The sequence below is a fragment of the Pteronotus mesoamericanus genome, unplaced genomic scaffold (genome assembly GCF_021234165.1).
Source record: "Pteronotus mesoamericanus isolate MK-2021 breed Mesoamerican mustached bat unplaced genomic scaffold, CSHL_Meso_final contig_27, whole genome shotgun sequence".
Taxonomy (NCBI): Eukaryota; Metazoa; Chordata; class Mammalia; order Chiroptera; family Mormoopidae; genus Pteronotus; species Pteronotus mesoamericanus.
The window spans coordinates 27,051,695-27,075,299 of record NW_026555115.1 but is presented as its reverse complement, the minus strand read 5'-3'; the positions used below and the strand labels follow the sequence as shown (position 1 = coordinate 27,075,299).

The window sequence follows — 23,605 nt, the reverse complement described above, 5'->3', positions numbered from 1 at the left end:
GATAGTGTTATTTTGTGATTTTAATTTTAGTTTTCCTGATGACTATTTTACTATTTGCTCTCTTTCAGACAGTGCGGCATGGTTTTCCTTATCAACCCACAGCATTAGCCTTTGATCCAGTTCAGAAAATCTTGGCTATTGGAACAAGAACAGGTGCTATACGAATGTATCCTTAATTTTCAGTTCCTTATTTGCTATATTAAAAGCAATTACCTTTTTAAATATTCAGGTGAGTGAATATATTTGTGACCAAATAAAATGTATTGTTTCTTTAGATGTGAGTAACAAGTGTGAAAACTCCATTGTCAAGTTTATTGGCATATTTTTAATGTCTGTGAGATAAATATTGCTATCCCTTCTTTAATTCCTGATATTGGTAATCTGTGTATTGTCTTTTTTCCTAATCAGTGTGGCTAGAAGCTGATCAGCTGTATTGGATTTCAGAAGAACCAACTTTTGGTCTCATTGCTTTCCTGTACTGTTTTTCCATATTTTGTTTTATTGATTTCACTTTGATCTTTTTTTATTTCTTTACTTTGCTTAACTTTGGGTTTAATTTAACATTTTTCTGATTTCTAAAGGTGGAAACTGAGGTAATTGATTTAACTTTATTTTTTTCTAAAATATGCTTGTAGTAGTATAAATTTCCTCCCAAGTTTGGTTTAGTGTCATCCCATTTTTAAATTAAACTTTTTAAGATAGTTACAGATTTAATTGTAGTTGTAAGAAGTAATATAGAGAAATCCCATGTACTCTTTATCCAATTTCCAACATCTTATAAAATTCTAGTGTAGCATCATGAGGTTATTGATACTGATATACTCAAGGTAGAGGACATTTCTATCATCACAGTGATTTGTGCTCATGCTGTGCTTTTATAGTCATATCCTACCCCTCCAGTTCTCCCACCCCCACATATGAGTCCTGACAATCACTAATTTTTTTTAATTTTAATAATTTTACCACTTTAAGAATGGAATTATAAAACATGTAACATTTGGGATTGGCTTTGTTCACTCAGCATAAGTCTCTGAAAATTCATCCAAATTGTTGTATATATCAATATTTCATATTTTTATTGTTGAGTAATATTCCAGGGTATGGATATATCACAGTTTAACCATTCACTTATTGAATGACATCTGCTTTCCAGTTTCTTGGCTATCATGATTAAAGCAGCTATGAACATTTGTGTGCACGTTTTTATGTGAATGTAAGTTTTCATTTCTTTGGCATAAATGCCCAGGACTGCAGTTGGGGTTTGTATGGTAGTAGCATGTTTAGTTTTATGAGATGATGCCAAACTATTTTCCAGGGTGGGTGCAATGTTTTACATTCCCACCAGCAGTATATGAGTGATTCTATATTCCTACATCATTAACTACATTTTGTGTTTTTTTAAAAAATATTTTATCCATTCTGATCATTTTGTAGTGATATTTCATTGTGGTATTCTAATATTGGGTTGGACAAAAAGTTCATTTGGTATTTTTCATAAGATGGCTCTGGTAGTACTTAGTCGTCTTTAACTTAACTCAAAACAATTTTGTTAGATTGTATTGTAACAGCTATCATATCAGTGTGCATTTTAAAAAAACATCAAAATTGGTGAATTTTTGTGTAACCTTTTTAATATTGGAAGAAAATACACAACATTTTTGGCATATTATGCTTTATTATTTCAAGAAAGATAAAACACAACTGAAAAGCAAATAAAGGTTTCTGCAATGTATAGAAAAGGTGCTGTGAATGTGTCAAAAGTGGTTTGCAAAGTTTTGTGCTAGAGATTTCTTGCTAGATTATGCTCCATGGATGGGCAGGTAGACCAGTTCAAGTTGATAGCAATCAAATCGAGACACTACTGGAGAATAATCAATGTTGTACCACACAGGAGATAGTCGACATGCTCAAAATATCCAAATAAAAGAAGTTATTGGTGAAAATGAAAAATGTCCTTTATTTTACAGAAAAAACTAAATGGACTCTTTAGCCAACCCAGCATTTACTATTACCATTTCTTTAATTGTTTTCTGAAAGTTTTTAGTTTCTTTGTTCCTTTCTTTTTATGTTACTGTATTCTTTTGTAATTTATTATTTGTATTTGTTTTTTGCATGTCTTAGTTGCTTTCTCTTTAATTTTTTTTATTAGAGCCAAATAGGTTTTATTTGGAATCTACAGGTATAAAGTAGAAACTTTTATGAGTCATCAACATTTAAAATTCAGATTTCACAAAATTCTTGTTTTTCTTGTAATATTGGAAGACTTTTTTTCATCCCACTCATGCAATTATTTTATCCTTTTGTGCTATTTGTTTTTATTTTTTTAATTAATTATTTTTTAACTACTATCAATTTTTTTTCTTTGTGGTTACCAGGAGGCTTACATAAAACTTCTTATGACATTCTAGTTTAAGTTACTGACAACTTACTTTCAATCACCCAAGAACGCAACACTTTTGCTTCTCCTCTTCCAACATTTTATGGTATTTTTGTCACACTTTACATGTTTTTATATTGTAAGCCCTTTAACAGAGGATTGTTGCTATCATTGTTTTTAATATTTTCTTTAGCTTTTATAATAGAGGTAAAAGTAATTTATATACCACCATTATAGTATTAGTATATTCTGAATTCAACTATATATTTACTCTTACCAGTGAGTTTTATATTATTGGCTTGGCCAAAAAGTTCATTTGATTTTTTTCCTGTAACATGGCTCTGGCAGCACTTAGCTGTTTTTGACTTCATTCCATACAATTTTATTAGATTGTATTGTGATAGCTGTCATATCATCATGTATTTTTCAAAAACTTATCAAAATTGGTGAATTTTTGTGTACTCATTTTAATATTGAAGATGGAAGGAAATAAGTGACATTTTCTGCATAGTATGCTTTATTGGTTCAAGAAAGGTAAAAGTGCAACTGAAATGCAAAAAAAGATTTGTGCTGAGTATGGAGAAGGTGCCCTGACTGATCGATGTGTCAGAAGCAGTTTTTGAAGTTTTGTGCTGGAAATTTCTCGCTGGATGATGCTCCACAGTCATGTACATCAGTTGAAGTTGATAGCGATCAAATTGAGACATTAATTGAGAACAAGTAATGTTGTACTGCACAAGAGATAGCTGACATACTCAGAATATACAATCAGTAAAGTTATTGGTAAAAAATGAAAAATGTGTTTTTTATTTTATGGAGAAAACCATATGAACTTTTTGGCAAAGCCAGTATTATATGTTCGTGTTATTACACAGTATCCTTCCATTTCAACATGAAGAGCTCCCTTTAGCATTTCTTGTAATGGCAGATCTAGCAGTAATGAACTCCCTCAACTTTTGTTTTTCTCAAAATGTCTTTCTTCTCCATTTCTGAAGGATGGTTTTGCTGGGTAGAGTATTCTTAGTTGGCAGTTTTTTTATTTCACTTCTTTGAATATATATCATTGCACTGCATCCTGGTCTACAGAGAAATCCACTTTTAAGCTAATGGAGATAGCTTTGTATGTGACAAGTTGTTTTTCTCTTGCTGCTTTGAAAATTCTCCTCTTGTCTTTGATCTTTAACATTTTGATTATAATGTGTTTTGGGGTGTCCATTTCCTTCCCAATATTTGAGAAGTTTTTCACTACTCTATCTTTAAATTTTTCTGCCCCTTTTCTGTCTTCTTCTGTGACTCTCATGATGAAATATTTGTGTGCCTAATGGTATCCCATAATTCACTTAGGCTTTCTTCACTATTTTTTTCTTTTTTCTTTTTATTTCTCTGGCTAATTTCAAGTGATTTGTCTATAAGTTTTCCAATTCTTCTGAATTGTTAAGGCTCTCTTGGGTTTTTTTCAAATTGTTGTTGAAATTCTCTATTGGGTTTTTCAGTTCTATCATTGTATTCTTCGGCTCTTGGATTTCTGTTTGGTTCTTTGCTGTTGTTGTTGTTTCTATTTCTTTGTTAAATGAATTTTGTTATGAATTATTTTCCTGATTTAGTTTATTTGTCTACCTGCATTTTCTTGCATTTCATTCATTCTCATTAAATGATTGTTTTGAATTTTTTGCCAAGGCAAATCATAGATCTACATTTCTTTGGAGTCACCAGAGCTGTTTTAGTTTCTGTTGGTGGTATCATATATCTTCATGAATCATGTAACCTTTCTTTGGTGCCTGTGCATTTGTTAGAGCAAACATTTCTTCCAGTTGTTACAGACTGGTTTCAAAATATGAAGGCCTTCTTAAGTTTGTTCCCTGGGCTGATAAGACTACCTGTGGAATGCAGTTGTGCTGAGTTGAAGCTAGTTATGAGGCTGTTGCTAGGTCTGTAATGGGGCTCAGACCTATTGTTTGTGGGCTCATAACCAGGGTACAGGCTGGTGTGAATTCCTTCTGGTTCCTGGGTGGATGTGACTGCCTCCAGTACCTTGTTCAGTAGGGTGCCATTTGTATAAGAATCCATATTTGGGTCCTCAGAGAGTGGGTTACCAGGTAAATTGCAGGTATGGAATCCATCAGGTTCCTAGGAGAACTGCTGCCTGGGTGGGCAGGACTGACCCTGAACTGTGGCTGTCAGGGCTGTTTCAAATTCCACAGCCAAGATTAAGGTTTTCAGACCTGGCTTTGCAGGCAAAGATGAGCATATCTCCCACCATGTTACTGGATAGGATTGGTCTCTGACCATGGCTAGAGGGGCTGGAATGGCCTGTAGGGTTCTTGCAGGATCTTCTGGGGTTCAGTCATGTCTCCCACCAGTTCCCTGTGCTAGTAGAACTGCTTGTGGATTGTAGCTGGGAGGGGCTGAAACCAAGTGTAGAGCCCTTTCAGGATCTCCAGGAATGCAGACAGGAGTGTTGCTTGCTGGTTCCCTATAGCAGCAGGACTATTCACAAACTGCAATTGGGTGGGTCTGGAACTAAGTATATGGCCATCTTAGAGTCTCCAGGTTTGCAGACAGGAGTGTTTCCCACAGAGACTCTGGACCATCAGTACTGTTGACTGACTGGGGCTGTGAGGTGGCTGGGGCTGTGAATAGGTCCTTCTAGTTTCTCCAGGGGCACTGAAGGGAGTGTTTTCTACCATGCTAGGAGGCTTGCTCATGGACTGTAGCTAGAAGGGGCCTGGAGTAAAGTATAGGACTCATTTAGGATCTTCAGATGGGAATGTCTACTTCTGGTACCCTTGCCCCTCAAGACTTCTGGAAGACTGGCGGACTGTGGCTGTAAGGAAGATGGAACCAGGTATAGGGTCCTATCAGAATCTCAGGGCATGGACAGAAATTTATGTTTGGCACCTGTGCCAACAAAGCCTGCTTGGCACACACAGCAGCTCAGCATAGACTAAGTGAGGGGGCTGATGCCTATTATATGCCCCTTTCAGGATCTCTAGGGGTACAGATAAATGGGTCCATACGCCAGTGAGTCTGTTTATGAAATATGGGTGGGATGGGCTGAAGCTGAGTTACAGGGCTATTTCAAAATCTATAATCTGATCAGATTTGGCAGTCTTACCTCCAGGTGCTTCTGCAATGTAACTGAGAGGGGCTGGAGCTGGTTGAAAGGCCATTTCTGAGTTCACAGCCAGGATCAAGGTCTCTATGCCTATTACCTGATTCATGTGTGGGCTTGACTCCTATGGGTCCCTTGGTGGCATTTGCTGGTGACAAATGCAAATTCAAACAGCTGTAGCTGACTTCTCAGGGGTACAAAGCTATTTCTGTATCAGCCACCTGGGTGTGAGCCTTCTTTCTCAAAATGGCTTTATTCATTCTGGGACCGCACCAGGGTTTCACAGTCTTCTTGACTCTGGAAGCTCCCATGAAAGGCATTTTGTCTGTGTATGTGCCAAATTATTTTTGTTAAGGGGGAAATACATGCAAGGGACATTTTATTTGGTCATTTTGCTGATATACTGTGCTACATAATGCAATTTGCATCAACAAAGATCAAGATTTTTCAACTTTATTTCCAAAAATAAGATAACTAAAAAGCAAAACATCAGCTATTAAGTTTATTTTTTACTCATTAATATTAGTGTTAATTAAAGTGTTAGAATCCTTGACTTTTATTCATATTAGACTCGGGAGACCTGGAGTTGATTGTTATTGCCAACATGAAAGTGGTGCAGCTGTTCTGCAGCTCCAGTTCTTAATCAATGAGGTAAGGCTTTCCTTGACTATCACATGCACACTGCCATTCATTCATGTAATCTTTTCTCTATTTTGATTCTAAATGCTTGAAGATATATATGTGCGCAATATTGTTCATGGTCAAATTTTTCATAAAAGTCTGTCCTCCAATATTTGTCAGTTTATTAAATTTTAAAAGAAAAAGTTGCATGTATTAGAAAATCCTGTTATCATTATTGTGTAAAATTAGATTATTTAAATGTTTTTAGAAATATTACTAAAATTCTTTGATTGCTTTACTAACCATAAAACTTTTCTTCTATGCACTCTCATCCCACCAACTTAAATTTTCTAACTGAACACTAATTTAATGTTTTGTCTTTATCTTCCATGAAATAATCTTTTTATTTATTTACTTATCGGCTCTTTTATTTGTGTATATCTCCATTTGCACTTGTTGGTATATGTAAGAATTTGTATTTATTTATGTATCCATAGCTATTATGACAATTAGCTACCTACCCTCTCCCTATTTTTATAAACCTTTGGTGGTTAGGAACTCTCTAAAGACAAAATATGTATTTACAAAGCTCAGAAAGGTTGATGATCTTCCATTAGTTAAGGGCTACTTAAGACCATTTTGACTCACATTTTTTTAAAAGATTTTATTCATTTTTAGAGAGAGGGGAAGGGAGGGAGAAAGAGAGGGAGAGAAACATCAATGTGTGGTTACCTCTTGTGTGCCCTTCACTGGGGACCTGGCCCACAACCCAGGCATGTGTTTTGACTGGGAATCAAACTGGTGACCCTTTGGTTTGCAGGCTAGCACTCAATCCACTGAGCCAAACTAGCCAGGGCTTGACTCACATATTTTTTTTTTTGAGTGGAAAGATGTTTTATTTAGTTTGAATAGCCCTCTCATAGACCTTTTTTATAAAAAAAAAGTTAAAAAATTTTCAATTACAATTGAGATTCAATATGATATTATTTTTAGATGTATAATATAGTGATCAGACATTATATAGGTTATAAAGTGATCACCCCAATAAGTCTAGTACCCATCTATGACACCATGCATAATTATTACAATGTTACTGACTATATTTCCTACATTGTATTTCATATTCCTGTGAATGTTTTTCTAGTTGGCAATTTGTACTTCTTAATCTCTTACCCCTTCTTACCTATAATCTCAACCCTCCTTCCATCTGGCAACCATCAAAATGTTCTCTGTCTCTCTGAGTTTTTTCTGTTTTGTTTGTTTATTTTGTTTTTTAGAATTAACATACAAATGAAATCATGTGGTATTTTTCTATGTCTGACTTATTTTACTTAACATAATACCCTCTAGGTCCATTCATGGTGTTGCAAATGGCAAGATTTCATTTTAATAGCCAAGTAATATTTCATTGTATATATCTACCACATCTTGATCCATTCATCTATTAATGGACACATAGGTTGCTTCCGTAGGTTGGCTATTATAAATAATGCTGGAATGAATATAGGGGTGCATGTCTTTTTGAATTAGTGGTTTGGATTTCTTTGAATAAATACCCAAAAGTGTAATTTCTGGATCAGATGGTAGTTCTATTTTTAATTTTTTGAGGAAACTTCATTATGTTTTCCATAGTGACTCTATCAATTTACAATCTCACCAACAGTGCACAAGGCCTTTTTTCCAAATCATTGAAAACACTTATTGTTGGTTGATTTCTTGATAGGCATTCTGACAGGTATCTCATAGTGTTTTTAATTTGCAATTCCCTGATGATTAGTGATGTTGAGTATCTTTGAATACATCTATTTCCCATCTACCTGTCTTCATTAAAGTATTAGCTATGCAGGTCCTATGCCCATTTTTTTTAAATCACAACTTTAATTTTTTTAATTAATTATTTTTTCAAATTTCTTAAAATTTTTTAAAAATATATTTGTCTCTGCCTACCCCCCACCACATTCCCTTGCCCCCTCCCACCCTCCCTCCCTCAACTGTTCCCCTTTGGTTTTGCCCATGAGTCCTTGAAATATGTTGCTTGACTTCCTGCTTCCCTTCCTTTCCCCCCTGCCACGCCTCCCTCCTTCCCTCTTGTCTCTGTTGGTTTCTTTTCCTTTCAGTGTTACTGGTCTTATTTTCCTTGCATCTTTGTATTGTTGGTTAGGTTCCACTTATAGGTGAGATCATATGGAATTTGTCTGTCGCCCCCTGGCTTATTTCACTTAGCATAATGCTCTCAAGTTCCATCCATGCTGTCACAAAGTTTAGTAGTTCTTTTTTTCTTTCTGCAGTGTAGTATTCCATTGTGTAAATGTACCATAATTTTCTGATCCAATCATCTACTGATGGGCATTTAGGTTGCTTCCAACACTTGGCTATTATAAATTGTGCTGCTATGAATATTGGGGTGCAGAGCTTCTTTTGAATTGGCATTTTCGGATTCTTAGGGTACAATCCCAGCAGTGGAATCACTGGGTCAAAAGGCAGTTCCATTTTCAGTTTTTTGAGGAAATTCCACACTGCTTTCCACAAAGGCTGCACCAGTCTGCATTCAAACCAACGGTGTACTAGGGTTCCCTTTTTTCCACAGCCTCGCCAACACTTGTTGTTTGTTGATCTGTTTATGCTGGCCATTCTGACTGGTGTGAGGTGGTACTTCATTGTGGTTTGGATCTGCATTTCTCTGATGGCTAGTGATGCCGAGCATCCTTTCAGATGTCTCTGGGCCATCTGTATCTCTTCCTTGGAAAAGCATCTGCCCAGGTCCTTTGCCCATTTTTTTGAATGGATCGTTTGTCTTTTTGGAGTAGAGTCAAGTGAGTTCTTTATATAACTTGGAGATCAAGCCTCTATCTCATGTATCATTAGCGAATATATTTTCCCATATGGTTGGCTCCTTTTTCATTTTGCTGATGTTTTCTTTCACTGTGCAGAAGCTCCTTCTTTTGATGAGGTCCCACTTGTTTATTCTTTCCTTTATGTCCCTTGCTTTAGGAGACATATTGGTGAAAAAATTGCTGCGCGGGATATCTGAGAGTTTCCTGCCAATGTGCTCCTCTAGGACTTTGATGGTGTTGTGACTTATATTTAAGTCTTTTATCCATCTTGAGTTTATTTTTGTGTATGCTGTCAGCTGATGGTCCAATTTCAATTTTTTGCATGTAGCCGTCCAGCTCTCCCAACAGCATTTGTTGAAGAGGCTATTATTGCTCCATTTTATGCTTCTGCCCCCTTTGTCAAATATTAGATGTCCTTATAGACCTGGGCTTATTGCTGGGCTTTCTATTCTGTTCCCCTGGTCTATGGATCTGCTCTTGTGCCAGTACCAGACTGTTTTGAATATAGTGGCTTTGTAGTACAGTTTGATGTCTGGTGTTGTGATCCCTCCCACTTTGTTTTTTTTTCTCAAAACTGCTGCGGCTTGTTGGGGTTGTTTATGGTTCCATACAAATTTTTGAAATGTCTGTTGTATTTCTTTGAAATATGTCATGGTATCTTAATAGGGATTGCGTTGAATCTATAAATTGCTTTGGGTAGTATGGACATTTTGATGATATTACTTCTTCCAATCCATGAGCACAGTATATTCTTCCATTTATTTGTGTCTTCCTTAATTTCTTTCTTCAAAGTTGTATAGTTTTCTGCGTACAGGTCTTTTACCTCTTTGGTTAAATTTATTCCTAGGTGCGTTGTTTTTCTTGTTGATATATCAAATGGTATTTTTTTTTTCTGATTTCTTCTTCTTCTGTTTCATTGCTGGTGTACAAAAATGCCTTTGATTTCAGAATATTGACTTTGTATCCTGCTGTTTTTGCCAAATTCACTTATTAGGTTGAGGAGTTTTTTGGTAGAGTCTACAGGGTTCTCTATGTACACTATCATGTCATCTGCAAACAATGATAGCTTTACTTCCTCCTTTCCTATTTGGATGCCCTTTATTTCTTTTTCTTGTCTGACTGCCCTGGCTAGGACTTCCAATACGATGTTGAATTGAAGTGGTGAAAGCGGACATCCTCGTCATGTTCCCGGTCTTAGTGGAAAAGCTTTTAGTTTTTGCCCTTTGAGTATGATGTTGGCTGTAGGTTTTTCATATATGGCCTTTATTACGTTGAGGAATGCCCCATTTATTCCCATTTTGCTGAGTGTTTTGATCATAAGTGGGTGCTGTACCTTATCGAATGCTTTTTCTGCATCTATCGAGATGATCGCATGGTTTCTGTCTTTTATTTATGTGATGTATTACGTTTATAGACTTGCGTATATTGAACCATGCCTGCATGCCTGGAATGAATCCCACTGGATCGTGGTGGATAATCTTTTGAATGTATTGCTGGATGTGGTTTGCCAATATTTTGTTGAGGATTTAGCATCTATGTTCAGCCGCGTAATTGGCCCGTCGGTTTATTTCTTTGTAGGGTCTTTATCTGGTTTTTGGGATTAGGGTGATGCTGTCCTCATAAAAAGAGTCTGGGAGTCTTCCCTCCTCTTGGATTTTTTGGAATAGTCTGAGAAGGACAGGGGTTAGCTCTTCCTTAAATGTTTTTTAAAATTCTCCTGTGAAACCGTCCGGCCCTGGGCTTTTGTGTGCCTGGAGTTTCTTGATTACTGCTTCAATTTCCCCAGCTGCTATCGGTCTGTTCAAGCTTTCTGTTTCTTCCTCCTCTAGTGTTGGAAGATTATACTTTTCTAGAAATTTGTCCATTTCATTCAACAAGGTTTTCAAATTTCTTGGCATATAATTCTTCATAGTAGTTTCTGACAATCCTTTGTATTTCTGTGGTATCAGTTGTTATTTCTCTTCTTTCATTTCTGATATTATTTATTTGGGTCCTCTCACTTTTTCTCTTGATAAGTCTGCTTAAAGGCTTGTCAGTTTTTTTTATCTTTTCAAAGAACCAGCTTCTGGATTGGTTGATCCTTTGAATTGTTTGTTTCGTCTCTATGTCATTCAGTTCTGCTCTAATCTTGACTGTTTCCTTCCTTCTACTTGCTCTGAGATTTATTTGTTGTTGTTTCTCCAGTTCTTGAAGTTGTAGTGTTAGGTCTTTTATTTGCAATGTTTCTATCTTTTTTAGGTAAGCCTGTATTGCTATGAATTTCCCTCTCAGGACCGCCTTTGCTGTGTCCCATAGATTTTGGACTGTTGTCTGTTCATTTTCATTTGTTTCCAGAAATTTTTTGATTTCTTCTCTTATCTCCTTATTGACCCATTCATTGTTTAATAGTGTACTGTTGAGTCTCCATGAGTTTGCAAGTTCTTGAAGTTTCTCTTTGAGGTTGATTTCCAGTTTCAAGCCCTTGTGGTCCGAGAAAAAGCTTGGTATTATTTCAATTTTCCTGAATTTGCTGAGGCTTGCTTTGTGTCCTATCATGTGGTCTATCTTTGAAAAACTGCCATGAGCATTTGAAAAGAATGTGTATTTTGCTTCTTTTTGATGTAAGGTTCTATATATGTCAGTTAAATCTATTTGATTTAGTGTGTCATTCAGGTGCACAATATCCGTGTTGATGTTTTGTTTGGAAGATCTGTCCATTTTTGACAGTGGGGTGTTGTAATCCCCTACTATCAGTGTGTTGCTGTCAATATCTCCTTTGAAGTCATCCAACAATTTCCTTATAAACTTGGGGGCCCCTATATTGGGAGCATATAAGTTTACTATGTTTATGTCTTCTTGATAGATTCTTCCTTTAAGTATTATAAAGTGCCCTTCTGGGTCTCTCTTTATGGCCTTTATTTTGAAATCTACTTTGTCTGATACAAGTATGGCAACCCCAGCCTTTTTCTCATGCCCATTTGCTTGGAATATTTTTTTCCATCCCTTTACTTTCAATCTGTGTAGGTCTCTTGCTCTGAGGTGGGTCTGTTGTAGACAGCATATGGGTGGGTCTTGTTTTCTTATCCATTCAGCTACCCTGTGTCTTTTGATTGGGGCATTTAGTCCATTCACATTGAGAGATATTACTGATAGAAACTTACTCATCTTTTCTCTTTGTACCTGTGTTCCTCTCTGTCTCATTCTTTTCCTTCATCTGCTTAAACCAGTCCCCTTAGCATATCTTGGAGTGCTGGTTTGGTAGAGATGTATTCTTTTAGTCTTCTTTTGTCTGGGAAACTTTTTATTTCCCCTTGTATTTTAATGGAAAGCCTAGCTGGGTAGAGCAGCCTTGGCTATAGGCCCTTGCTTTTCATGGCTTGGAAAATTTGTTGCCATTCTCTTCTGGCTTGTAGTGTTTCTGTTGAGAAGTCATCTGCTATCTGTATTGGGGCCCCCTTGTATGTTACTTTCTCCTTCTCCCTTGCTTCCTTTAGGATTCTTTCTTTGTCTTTGACATTTGCCATTTTAATGATGATGTCTCTTGGAGTGGACCTCCTTGAGTCCCTCTTGAGTGGGGTCCTCTGTGCCTCCTGGATCCAGGAGAGCCTTTCTCTCCTCAAATTAGGGAAATTTTCCATCATTACTTTTTCAAGGAGGTTCTCTATCCCTTGCTCCTCTTTTTCTCTTTCTGGTTCCCTATTATATGGTAGTATTGCGTTTCAGGTTGTCCTGTATTTCCCTAAATGCCTCTTCATTCTTTTTGAGTTTTTTTTCCATTTCTTGTTCTTTCTGGGAGCTTTTTTCTCACTTATCCTCCATCTTACTGATTCGATCCTCGGCTTCATCCAGCCTGCTTTGGATTCCTTCTACTGTGTTCTTCAATTCGGAAATGGTATTCTTCATATCCTCTTGAGTCTCCTTCATAGTTTCTATGTCCTTTTCCAGGTTGATATAGTTTGTTGTAAGATCCTGATTGTTTCTCTACAGTTTCTGATAGTTATCTTTGAGCTGGCTGAGCTCATCGAGCTTCCTTAGAACCATTGTTTTGAATTCAATATCTGATAGTTCCCTTGCCTCTATTTCATTTAGCTCTCTCTGTGGGGAGTCCCCTTTTCCACTCATTTGGGGGGAACTTCTTTTTCTTCTCATTTTTGTGAGAGTCTGTTAAGTAATTTACTTATTTATTTATTTATTTTTGCTTCTCCTTCAGTTGTCAAATTGATGATGTCAGTTGTTGACCCTATAGGACCTTGGGTCGTTTTTTTGAGCCTGCCAGGATTCTACTGTCTGTGCCTGACTCCTGCTTTGGGCACCTGTGTGACCCCTTCGGCAGGGATCCACTATTTCTGTGGGTCACTCTGCACTCCTCTGCCGACTCCTTGGTTGAGCACCCCGACCCGGCAGGATCCCCCACCAGCCTGGGCTCCCGGGTGCTTGCCCCAGGCCAGGGGGCTTCTTCGCGACCTTTCATACTTGTGTGGACCCCCAGGCCGGCGGGCACTTCGGCATTGCTCTGTTTAGGGTCTTCTATTGTGTGCCTTCCCCGCTTTTGGCTCTTTAGATACGTTGCTTGCCCTCGCCAAATGGAGACTACGGAAATGGGAGGAAGTCAGCTCCAGGACTCTCCGGTTAATCCTGTCTCCAGTCTCTCCTCCAGGGACTCTGGGCAGCTCTGTGACCCCTTTGGCCCGGGATCCACTATTTCTGCGGCCTGCTCTGCACTCACGGGCCCGTGCAGGTCGATTTATACCGGTGCTTGCCCATCTGTGCACTCCCTCACAGACCCCATCAGTGCCAACCTGTGGGAGGCCTTGCCAGCCCACACAAGCCCTCGCCAGCCCACGTGGGTCCACACACATACTCGCCAACCCTCGCCAGCCACTCGGCGCCTACACTGGGTGGTTTTGGGCTCTCTATCGTGTGCTTTTCGGCTTTTGGCTCTTTGGGTGTGTGTCCTTTTCCCCCACAATGAAGACTAGGGAAAGGAGAAGGAGTCGGGACTCCCCGGTTCCTCCTCCCGTTCTTTCCCCAACGCCTCCGTTTCCAGTCTCTCCTCAGGGATCTCTGGGGAGTTCTGTGACCCCCTTCGCCCAAGGATCCACCACCTGTAAGGACTGCGTTTCAATTGCAGGCAGTCTGGTTCATGCGCGCCCTGCTTCTGCCTCTTTGGGGGTGCACTTTGCCTGCCCAGAATGAAGACTACGGAACGGGGAGGGAGTCAGGACTCCCCGGTTCCTCCCCCCATTCTTTCCCCAAAGCCTCCGTCTCCAGTCTTTCCTCAGGGCTCTCCCAGCCAGTCTGCTCTTAGCCCCCCAGCTCACATGCACACAAGCTGTGTGTGGAGCGCACAAAATGCAGGTTAATTGATTCCCTTATGCCTGAGTGAGATGGTAGCTGCAGAGTGGGAGGTGCGTTGTCACCGGGGCTCCACCGGCCACCGGCCACTGTCTCAGTTCTCTTCACAAAGTTTTCCTCACCAATCTTTTCCCAGGCACCAGCCCACCCTGCTGCTGCCTCTACCCAGAGATCAAGGAGGGTGGCTGCCACTGCAATTTTTGCGTTGGCCCTTTAAGTGTCTCTTTGCATCCCCAGCCACCTGTCTCTGGCAGAGAGCGCCCCTAAGCTTTTTGGGGTTGCGTTTTGTCTGTATTTTCCTGGTTTTAGCTGCTGTAGTTTAGAGGTCCCTGTTTATGATACAGACCCCATTCTTCTCGCGGGGAGCCAACTGACTGTTTCAGTGTCCCTCTGGTGTTAATGCCTGTGGGCACCCAGCCCACCCTCTGGAGCCTCCACCACACTTCTCACCCTTTGGGATGTGTGAGAGTTGAATCCACTGTCTGTCCGCGGCTCCAAGGCTCCTCTCCCACTATAGTTCCATTGTTTTCCAGGTGATTACTCCACTATTTAGTCTCAATTCCAGTTTGGTCTTGAGAGGAGGTCAGCGTGACTGCCATTCACTCTTCCGCCATCTTTTTTCCCATTTTTAAATGAATTTTTTTTTGTGTCAAGTTGTATGAGTTTCTTATATATTTTGGATATTAACCGCTTATCAGGTATATTATTAGCAAATACCTTCTTTCATTCAGTAGGTTGTATCTGTTGATGGTTTCCTTAGCTTTGCAAAAGCTCTTTAGTTTGAGGTAGTTTCACTTATTCATTTACTTTTTTTATTTCCCTTGTGAAGGAAACATATCTAAAAAAATACTGCCAAGAGCAATATCAAAGAGTTTATCGCCTGTGTTTTCTTCTAGGAGTTTTACGATTTTGGGTCTTATATTTAAGACTTTAATCCCTTTTGAGTTCATTCTTTTATGTGGTGTAAGAGAGTGACCCAGTTTAATTCTCTTTCATCTGTCTGTCCAGTTTTCCAACACCATTATTTGAAGGAGATTGTCTTTATCCCACTGTAATTTCTTGTGTCCTTTGTCATAGATTAATTGACCATATAGACCTGGATTTATTTCTGGGTTCTCTATTCTGCTCCATTGAGCTGTGCCAGTACCATGCTGTTTTGATTACTGTAGACTTTTAGTACAATTTTATATCAGGTAGCATGATATTTCCAACTTTGTTCTTCTCTTTCAAGATAGCTTTGGCTATTTGGGATTTTTTTTGTAAGTCCATATAAATTTTAGGATTATTTGTTCTAGTTCTGTGAAAAATGACACTGGTATTTTGATAAGGATTGCATTGAATCTGTAGATTGCTTTGGGTAGTATGGACATTTTAACTATGTTAATTCTTCCTAACCATGAGCATGGTACATGCTTTCATTTATTTGTATCTTTTTAAATATCTTTCTTCAGCATCTTATAGTTTTTCAAATATAGTTATTTACCTCCTTGGTTAAATTTACTCCTAGGGTATTTCATTTTATTTTTAAATCATGTTTATTCTATAACAGCTGTCTCAATTTCTTCCCCTTTGCCCTCCTCTACCCATCCCACCCCACCCCCCGCTCCCACACTCAACTCCCACTCTGTTGTCCATGTCCAGGGGTCATTCATACATGTTCTTTGTTTGGTTCCTTCTCCTTCTTTCCATCATTGTCCTCATTCCCCATCCCCTCTGGTCACTTTCAGTCTGCTCCATGTTTCCTTGCCTGTGGTTTATTTTGTTCATTAGTTTATTTTGTTGAATAGATTCCACTCATAGATGTGAGATCATATGGTATTTGGCTTTCACCCACTGGCTTATTGCACTTAGCATAATATTTTCCAGTTCCATCCATGTTGTCGCAAAAGGTTGAAGTTCCTTATTTCTTTCTTTGTAAATGCAGATTTAATCAATCAATTAATTAATTTTTAAATGTCAGAATCCATTATATAATACTATAAAATTTAAATCCATTATAAAGTCTCAGTAGTTAAAAAACATGACACCAGCACAGAAATAATCAAGTAGATCAATGAAATAAAATGAGCATTCTAGAAACAAATGTATATATCTAAGAATGTAACATATGATTCCATTGACATTTCAAATCAATGGGGGAAAATAAGGCTTATTCAACAAATATGGTGCTTGGATCATTATTACTTGAAATAAAACAAATATAGAGTCCTATTCCATATATTATACAAGAAATATTCAAGTGAGTTGAAAATCAATATGTAAAATCTAAGGAGTTTTAGGAGAAAATACAAAATAATATTTTTCTTACTCTGAAGTAACATATTCAAGCCCAGAACTATTAAGTAAAATACTGACAGTATGACTATATTAAACATTTAAGACTATACAGTGATATTAATGTAAAAAAAGTTAAAGGACAAGTAATAGAATGGGAAAGTATTTGCAACACATCTAAAAAAGGGTTAACAGTTTTTAGTTTTTTTCTTTGCTTTTTAAGGAAAAAATTCTACCAACATTTAATAAGAAAATGGATAAAGAATACCAAAAAGTCATTTAAAGCTTTTTAAAAATAGAAATAGGTAAAAAATATACAAAAAAAAACCCCAGGTTTAGTTGCAACAAAGAATAAAGAATTAAAATAACACATCATTGTCACAATCAGGTTAATAAGTATTAAAAATACTGGTAATATCAAGTATTGGTGACTGTGAAAGGAACTGAATATTCATAGACTCTTTTTCTTCATCTTCTTAAAGCAGTCCCTTTAGCATATCTTGCAGTGCTAGTTTGGTGAAAGTGTATTCTTTTAGCCTTCTTTTGTCTGGGAAACTCCTTATTTCACCTTCCATTTTAATTGAGAGTCTTGCTGGGTAGATCAATGTTGGTTGCAGGCCTTTGCTTTTCATGACTTAGAATATTTCTTGCCATTCCGTTCTGGCTTGTAGTGTTTCTGATGAGAAGTCAGGTGCTAATTGTACCAGGGCTCCCTTATATGTTACTACCTGTTTCTCCCTTGCTTCTTTTAGGATCCTCTGTTTGTCTTTGGTATTTGCCATTTTAATTATGAAGTGTCTTAAAGTTGGCCTCAGTGGGTTCCTCTTGAATGGGTCCCTCTTGAATGGGTCCCTCTTGAATGGGTCCCTCTGTGCTTCCTGGACTTGTGTGACTTTTTCTCTCCTCCAGTTAGGGAAGTTTTCCATCAATGCTTTTTCAAACAGGTTCTCTATGCCTTGCTCCCCTTCTTCTCCTTCTGGTATCCCTATTATATGGATATTATTACGTTTCAGGTTGTCCTGTATTTCCCTAAATGCCTCTTCATTCCTTTTGAGTCTTTTTTCATTTTCTTGCTCTTTCTGGGAACTTTTTTCCTTCCTTACCTTCCACCTTGCTGATTCGATCCTCTGCTTCATCTAGCCTGCTTTTGATTCCTTCTACTGTGTTCTTTAATTCAGAAATTGTATTCTTCATTTGCTCTTGTCTCTTGTTGGTAGTTTCTAATTCCCATTTCATGCTGATATAGTTTGCAGTAAATTCCTCATAGTTTCCCTGTAGTTTCTGGTAATTCTCTCTGAGCTCACAGAGCTCATTGGGCTTTCTTAGAATCGTTTTGAACTCAGTAAGTGATAGTTCCCTTGCCTCTATTTCATTTAGTTCTTTTTGTTGGGATTCCTCCTTTTCCTTCAATTGGGGGGGTGTTTCTTTGTCTTCCCATTATTTGTGAGACTCTTCTCTTTTGCTTCTGCTTCTTAAATTGATCTGCCTTGATTTCCTGACTTTGTGGTGTGAACTTCTATGGTACGAGAATGCTGTTTTTTTCTTTCTGGATCTGTCTCTGATGATGTCAGCGGTTAACCCTGTCTGACCTAGGCAATCTGTTCGAGACTTCCAGGGATCTACTGTCTGTGGCTGTCTCCTTCAGCTGTTAATCTAGTCACTCTGCACTTAGTAGGCCAGCTCAGAGATACCATAGGGAAGGGCTGAATCCCTCCTGGGGGTGGGGTTATTGGGTCCTCTCATGATGCTGCCTCTCAGAGGAGTGGTCTGCCGGAGCTGGATCGCTACTGCCACGCGGGGAAGGAGTCAATACTGCGATCTCTTCAGCTACTCTCTCAGTTCTCTCCCTAAAGCCTCTGTCTCTAGTCTTTGGTCAAGTTTCTCTAGACCACTAATGCCCCCTTTAGACAAGGATCTATTCTCTGTGGCTGCCGCTCTGTACTCAATCCTCAGGCTTTAGCACTACTGGGCCAGGGTGGGGTCCCTCTGGGGGGCAGGGCTATTGTGTCATCTTATGCTGTTCCTGCTCAGGGAAGTGGTCTGCCTGAGCAAGGTGGCTGCTGCCGTATCAGGGAGGAGTCAGCACAGGATCCTGCCAGGTACTCTCTCAGTTCTCTCCCCAAAGCCTCCTTTCCCAGTCTCTCCTCAGGCATCTCTAGCTCACTCTGCCTCCACTTTGCCAGAGACCAGGGTAAGTGGCTGCAAATAAAAATGTATGTGTTGGCCCTTTAAAAGGCTCTTTGTATCTCCAGCTGCATGTCTCTGGTAGAGAGCAACCCTGCTGCTTTTTGAAGCTAGTTGTTATCTGTGTACTTTGGGGCTCTGGTGCTGTAGGATGGAGATTCCTGATTATGGCTTAGACCCCGCTCTTCTCAGGGGGATTCATTTGGCTCTTTCAATATCCCTCTGCCACTGCTGCCTGTGGGTGACCCACCTGCCTTCCCTGAGTCTCTATTGCACTCCTTACCAGTGAGGCTGTGCTAAAGCTGATTCTTTTGTCTGTCTGAGGTTATAAGGCTCCTCTCTCACTATTGTTAAGTTGTTTGTTCCAGGTGATTTCTCCACAATTTAGTTGTAATTTCAGATTTGTCCTGAGAGGAGGTCAGTGTGACTTCCACATACTCCTCCACCATCTTGATTCTCTTCTACTCCTAGCATTTTTTAATGCAATCATAAATGGGATTGTTTCTTTAAAATACCTCTTTCCAATAGTTCTTGACTCAAATTTTTACAGTGGATCATTGAGTGATCTGGAGCTTCTTTTATGTTAGTTGAGCCAGTCAATGCAAAAATGCTTTGAGTTTGTGCCATATCAAATCTGCTAAGGCACATAGCAGACTGAACTCAGTGCCTTGAGAAAAAAATGAGAAAAAACAGCTTGCTCTCTTGTGACATGAACAATTATTTTTAACTCAATGTGTTTATATACTTGTGTTATACCTCTTTCTAAGCATTTATAATTAATCATAAACATGAATATAGTGGTTCATGGAACTTCATATGAGAGACATCTGAGGCATGAAGAATTTATGATATTGGCAAATGTCCACATTTTACTTCTCTTGGCTTAAAATCTTTCTCATAAGTTTGTGAGATTCTCCTTATTGACGGAACAAGCGTATTTCACTTTATAGGCATACTTGCTATTGGATACCAAAATGAGAGATGAGGAAGAAAAGGGAAAATATTTTTAAAAATATTTTATTATAATTCCTAGTCATTAGTATTTATAATGGCAACCTTTTTTAAGACTCAGTGTTACTGGTTTAGAGATTTCAGCCTTTTGCCTTCTACATCAATGTGTACTGGCAGGCATAAGTTGTTTTGCAGTATTCCCCCTGGGTATGATTTTCTGAGAATTGTCTCCAAGGTCCTATGTTTTCCTCTGTGCTACATAACTGAGAATATATAAAGACAAGCCTTTAACATCTTTCCATTGTTTACATTGTTTGTCCTAAACTACTTACCTTGATCTACCTCACACTCAGCTTCTGTACTTTTTTTCCAAACTTCCTAGTTTCTGACCTTTTCACTGGTGTTTTTGATCACAGTTTTTAATCTTTTCATAGATTTTCTGTAGTAGTGCTTCTTGTAGATTCACTTTGCTTGTAAATGAGCCCTAGACACACTGATGATGTGCTTACTTTCATGTGTCCTATCTCTTTTCGTCTGTTATGCTCAGAGATCCTATTCATTTCCCTCCAGTGCTATGTCACCTTCTAGTTTTTACATAGAATTAATAATACTGACTTCTTCCCTAGGTTTATTCAGGTATTATACTAAAATATTATTCATAGATGTTGCTTTAATTCTATTGCCTTTGGCATATTATATCTTTTATATAGCCCATAACTATTTATTGTGGAGAATGTTTTACTAATTTCCTATGTTACATTTTATCTTCACCCTATCACAAGTCAATTTCCACTTTCCTGAGAAATGAGATCAGTATTTTATATCTCAAAAAATAATTGTAGCTCCTTAAGCACTTACAAGCAATCCTAATAATTTTACAGTTTACAGTATATATGAAACATTTGGGAATGGTTTACAAATAAAACAAGCAAACAAACATAAAAATCCTCAAGGCAAGTATAGGTACATTTTATGGGAAAGTAATTACCTGTGAGTTCATGTTAGAGTGTATATATTAATGTTCCTCTTTGAATGTGTGTATTTATACATTTATATACAAATGCAAAAATTATACAAATTTTAAACATTTTTAATGGATATGCTATGATTATGGTTGGTGTTTTAAAAGTTCTCCTTGAGACTAAAATCACAGGTATAGAATGCTAAGGGAACCATCACAGGATACATGAGTATTTTTGTCTTAGGAATTGTTTTGGAAAGGCATTTAGATTCCTATCTTCTTCTCTAATTCCTAAAAAAGAAATCAATTTTAGAAATTTCAATATAGTTTTTCCTAGCATTTAAATGGGATGATGATCTTGATATCTGTGATTGATATTATAAACTAAGAAAGGTTACTTGTAACAGAATACTTTGGAAAATATGAAATATTTTTTAGTGTCTCAGGATCACCATGATTCTGCAAGATTGCCTTTAAAGAACACATTTCAACACTCTAAAGTAGCTTCAGGCCCTGTCAAAGGGCAAGCACTGATATGTTTAGCTGGGGAACTCATAATAGTAAAAGTTCTGACATTGTTTAAGATTATATTACTGAACTCAGTGAAATAAATAGTTTAAGTGTGTGTGTGTACATATCATACATGGCTGCTAGTTATCTGTCCATATAGTGTCTGCCATATTAAGTAGAAAACATTGTATTTGAAATAGGATTTATTTGTATTTGGAGTTTTTGTATAAAAATAATCTTTTTTTATTATTTTTTAATTTATTTTCTTTATTTTTTCAAATACATTTGTCTCTGCCTTTCCCCCACCACCATATAAAAATAATCTTAACAATATTTTTAAAGTTATACTAAATTCTATTTGGGGAAGTGTTTTATTATAGATGGTTTCTTTTATCATAGATTAAGTTTCTTGAACTATAGAAACAAATTAAACTATACCAAATATATTTTTTTAGGAAGAACATATACTTCCCTACTATAGTATATTGAAAAAATTTTTACAGATGGAGAATTTTTATGTAACTAGATTGAATTTTAAAACTAGGTCAGATATTTGCTTCTCTGCAAAGCTATACAGTATATGTGTCAATAGTAAAAACAACAAAAAAATTAAACTAATTTTTCCCAAAGACAATAGAAACAAATCCTTAATAGTCACAATGATGCTTACAATAATTTTCCTCTATATAAGTATATGCATATTTCTTGAGCTAGTCATTCTGACCAATCCCCATGCTGTAGTTTACTTGCTTCTTCCACTTCAGTGTTCTTGGGCTTCCTGATTGGAGTGTGTGCAGTTGACCTTCCATATATTTCTAGGTTATATAGATAGAAATCACTCTTCAAGCGGTGACAAGTTCAGTAAATTTGCTGCTTGTTTTTGCTTCACAATAAACCCTAAATTAAGTAAATCACTTGCTAAATTTGTCTTCTTTTTGTTCCAGGGTGCTTTGGTCAGTGCAAGTTCAGATGATACACTTCATTTGTGGAACCTTAGACAAAAAAGACCAGCTATTCTTCATTCTCTTAAATTTAATAGAGAACGGTAAGAATTTATGAGTTAAACAATTTACTAAGGTGTAATAAAGTTATTTCCTGAGCAAGTTACAGGTTAACTTTTGAAAGACTTTTTTCCTTAATCTTAATAGCTGGAAGTAATGTAATGTTTATGATTGTTTTTATAATTGTTAATTTTCATAGAAAATTTATAATTGATATTTAGTCATCATCTGCTAATGGAAAGTTTCTAACATTTCTATTTTCCTTGCTATAAAGCAGCACTTCAACAATGATGTATTCTTTTCCCTAAGCAGGGTATTGCAAACCCTGACCTAAAATTTGAGGCAAGTAAATAGTAAACTTATTTTTATACCTTTGGTCATGGCAGTTACTTCCTATTACTTCCTATAGTTGCATCCTTTTGTGTAAATTTCTTTTTAAAGATTTTATTTATTTATTTTTAGAGAGGGGAGGAAAGGGAGAGAAACGTGTATGTGGTTGCATTTCATATGCCCCCTGCTGGGGACCTGGCCTGCAATCCCGGCATGTGCCCTACACTGGGAATTGAACCAGAGACCAATTTACTGAGCCACACCAGCTAGGGCCCTTTTGTGTAATTATTTTTTACATTAAAGAAATACTGAGACAAAGTTTTAGATACCAAAAAGTGTTGTTGGTACTAACTGGGGAACAACTCTACATATTCAAGTTTCATATTTAAGATGGCAATTTGATCAAACTTTTGATTCCCCATTTTAGAATGAAATATTAATCATCAAAAAGAGAAAACTATATGAATGGATATAAACTGTTACTAGATTTTATGCATAATAACTTATACCAAATTTTAATGTTTCTAATATTGGATTCAATCAGCCCTGGAACATAACATACATCCACTTAATTAATAATATACCTTGAAGTAAAACTGTATTTTATTGTCTGTCTATAAAATATTCTTTTATAAAGAATATTTATACAACTATAAAATATTCTAATATTTGTTTATTATTTGGAGAACAAGCATATGATTTGCAGTTCATGGGAAGGGCCACCTCAGGAAAGCTTGATGTTCATGAAAGAAAAAGAAACCTCTAAGAAATAAATTTACACAGATTAGCAAGTATTATTCAAACTGATGTAGGTGAATAATAGAGGCAGGCAGTCATTACTGAGAGTTCAAGATAGTATTAATTTTATTTATTGAATGGGCATAATTCATAAGGAATTATCACTTTAGACACTGCGTAATGAAGTAAACCCGTTTTCATAGGAATAGTTAGAAAAAAGGATGGCAGGTATACAGATAATCTTTTCTGAAGCTTTTTGCTTTTCTCCTCATAAACATACAATACTATTTAAATTATTAACTTTCAATATTTTGAGTAGTATTCATGAATGTTACATCTGCAGTATTTTAGGATTCAGGGTCAATAGAAATTTTTATT

At 37.2% G+C, this 23,605-nt stretch overlaps 1 protein-coding gene across 5 annotated transcripts in view; it reads left to right on the top strand.

The window, feature by feature from the left end:
• The window catches only part of STXBP5L (syntaxin binding protein 5L), a 402,439-nt gene that overhangs the window by 39,869 nt on the left and 338,965 nt on the right, over positions 1 to 23,605 (top strand). For all 5 annotated transcript variants that reach the window (XM_054575243.1, XM_054575242.1, XM_054575241.1 and 2 more), the window contains exons 3-5: positions 69 to 166; positions 6,059 to 6,140; positions 22,103 to 22,203. In XM_054575243.1, coding sequence (XP_054431218.1) covers positions 69 to 166; positions 6,059 to 6,140; positions 22,103 to 22,203 — 281 coding nt within the window. The remainder of the gene's footprint in view (positions 1 to 68; positions 167 to 6,058; positions 6,141 to 22,102; positions 22,204 to 23,605) is intronic.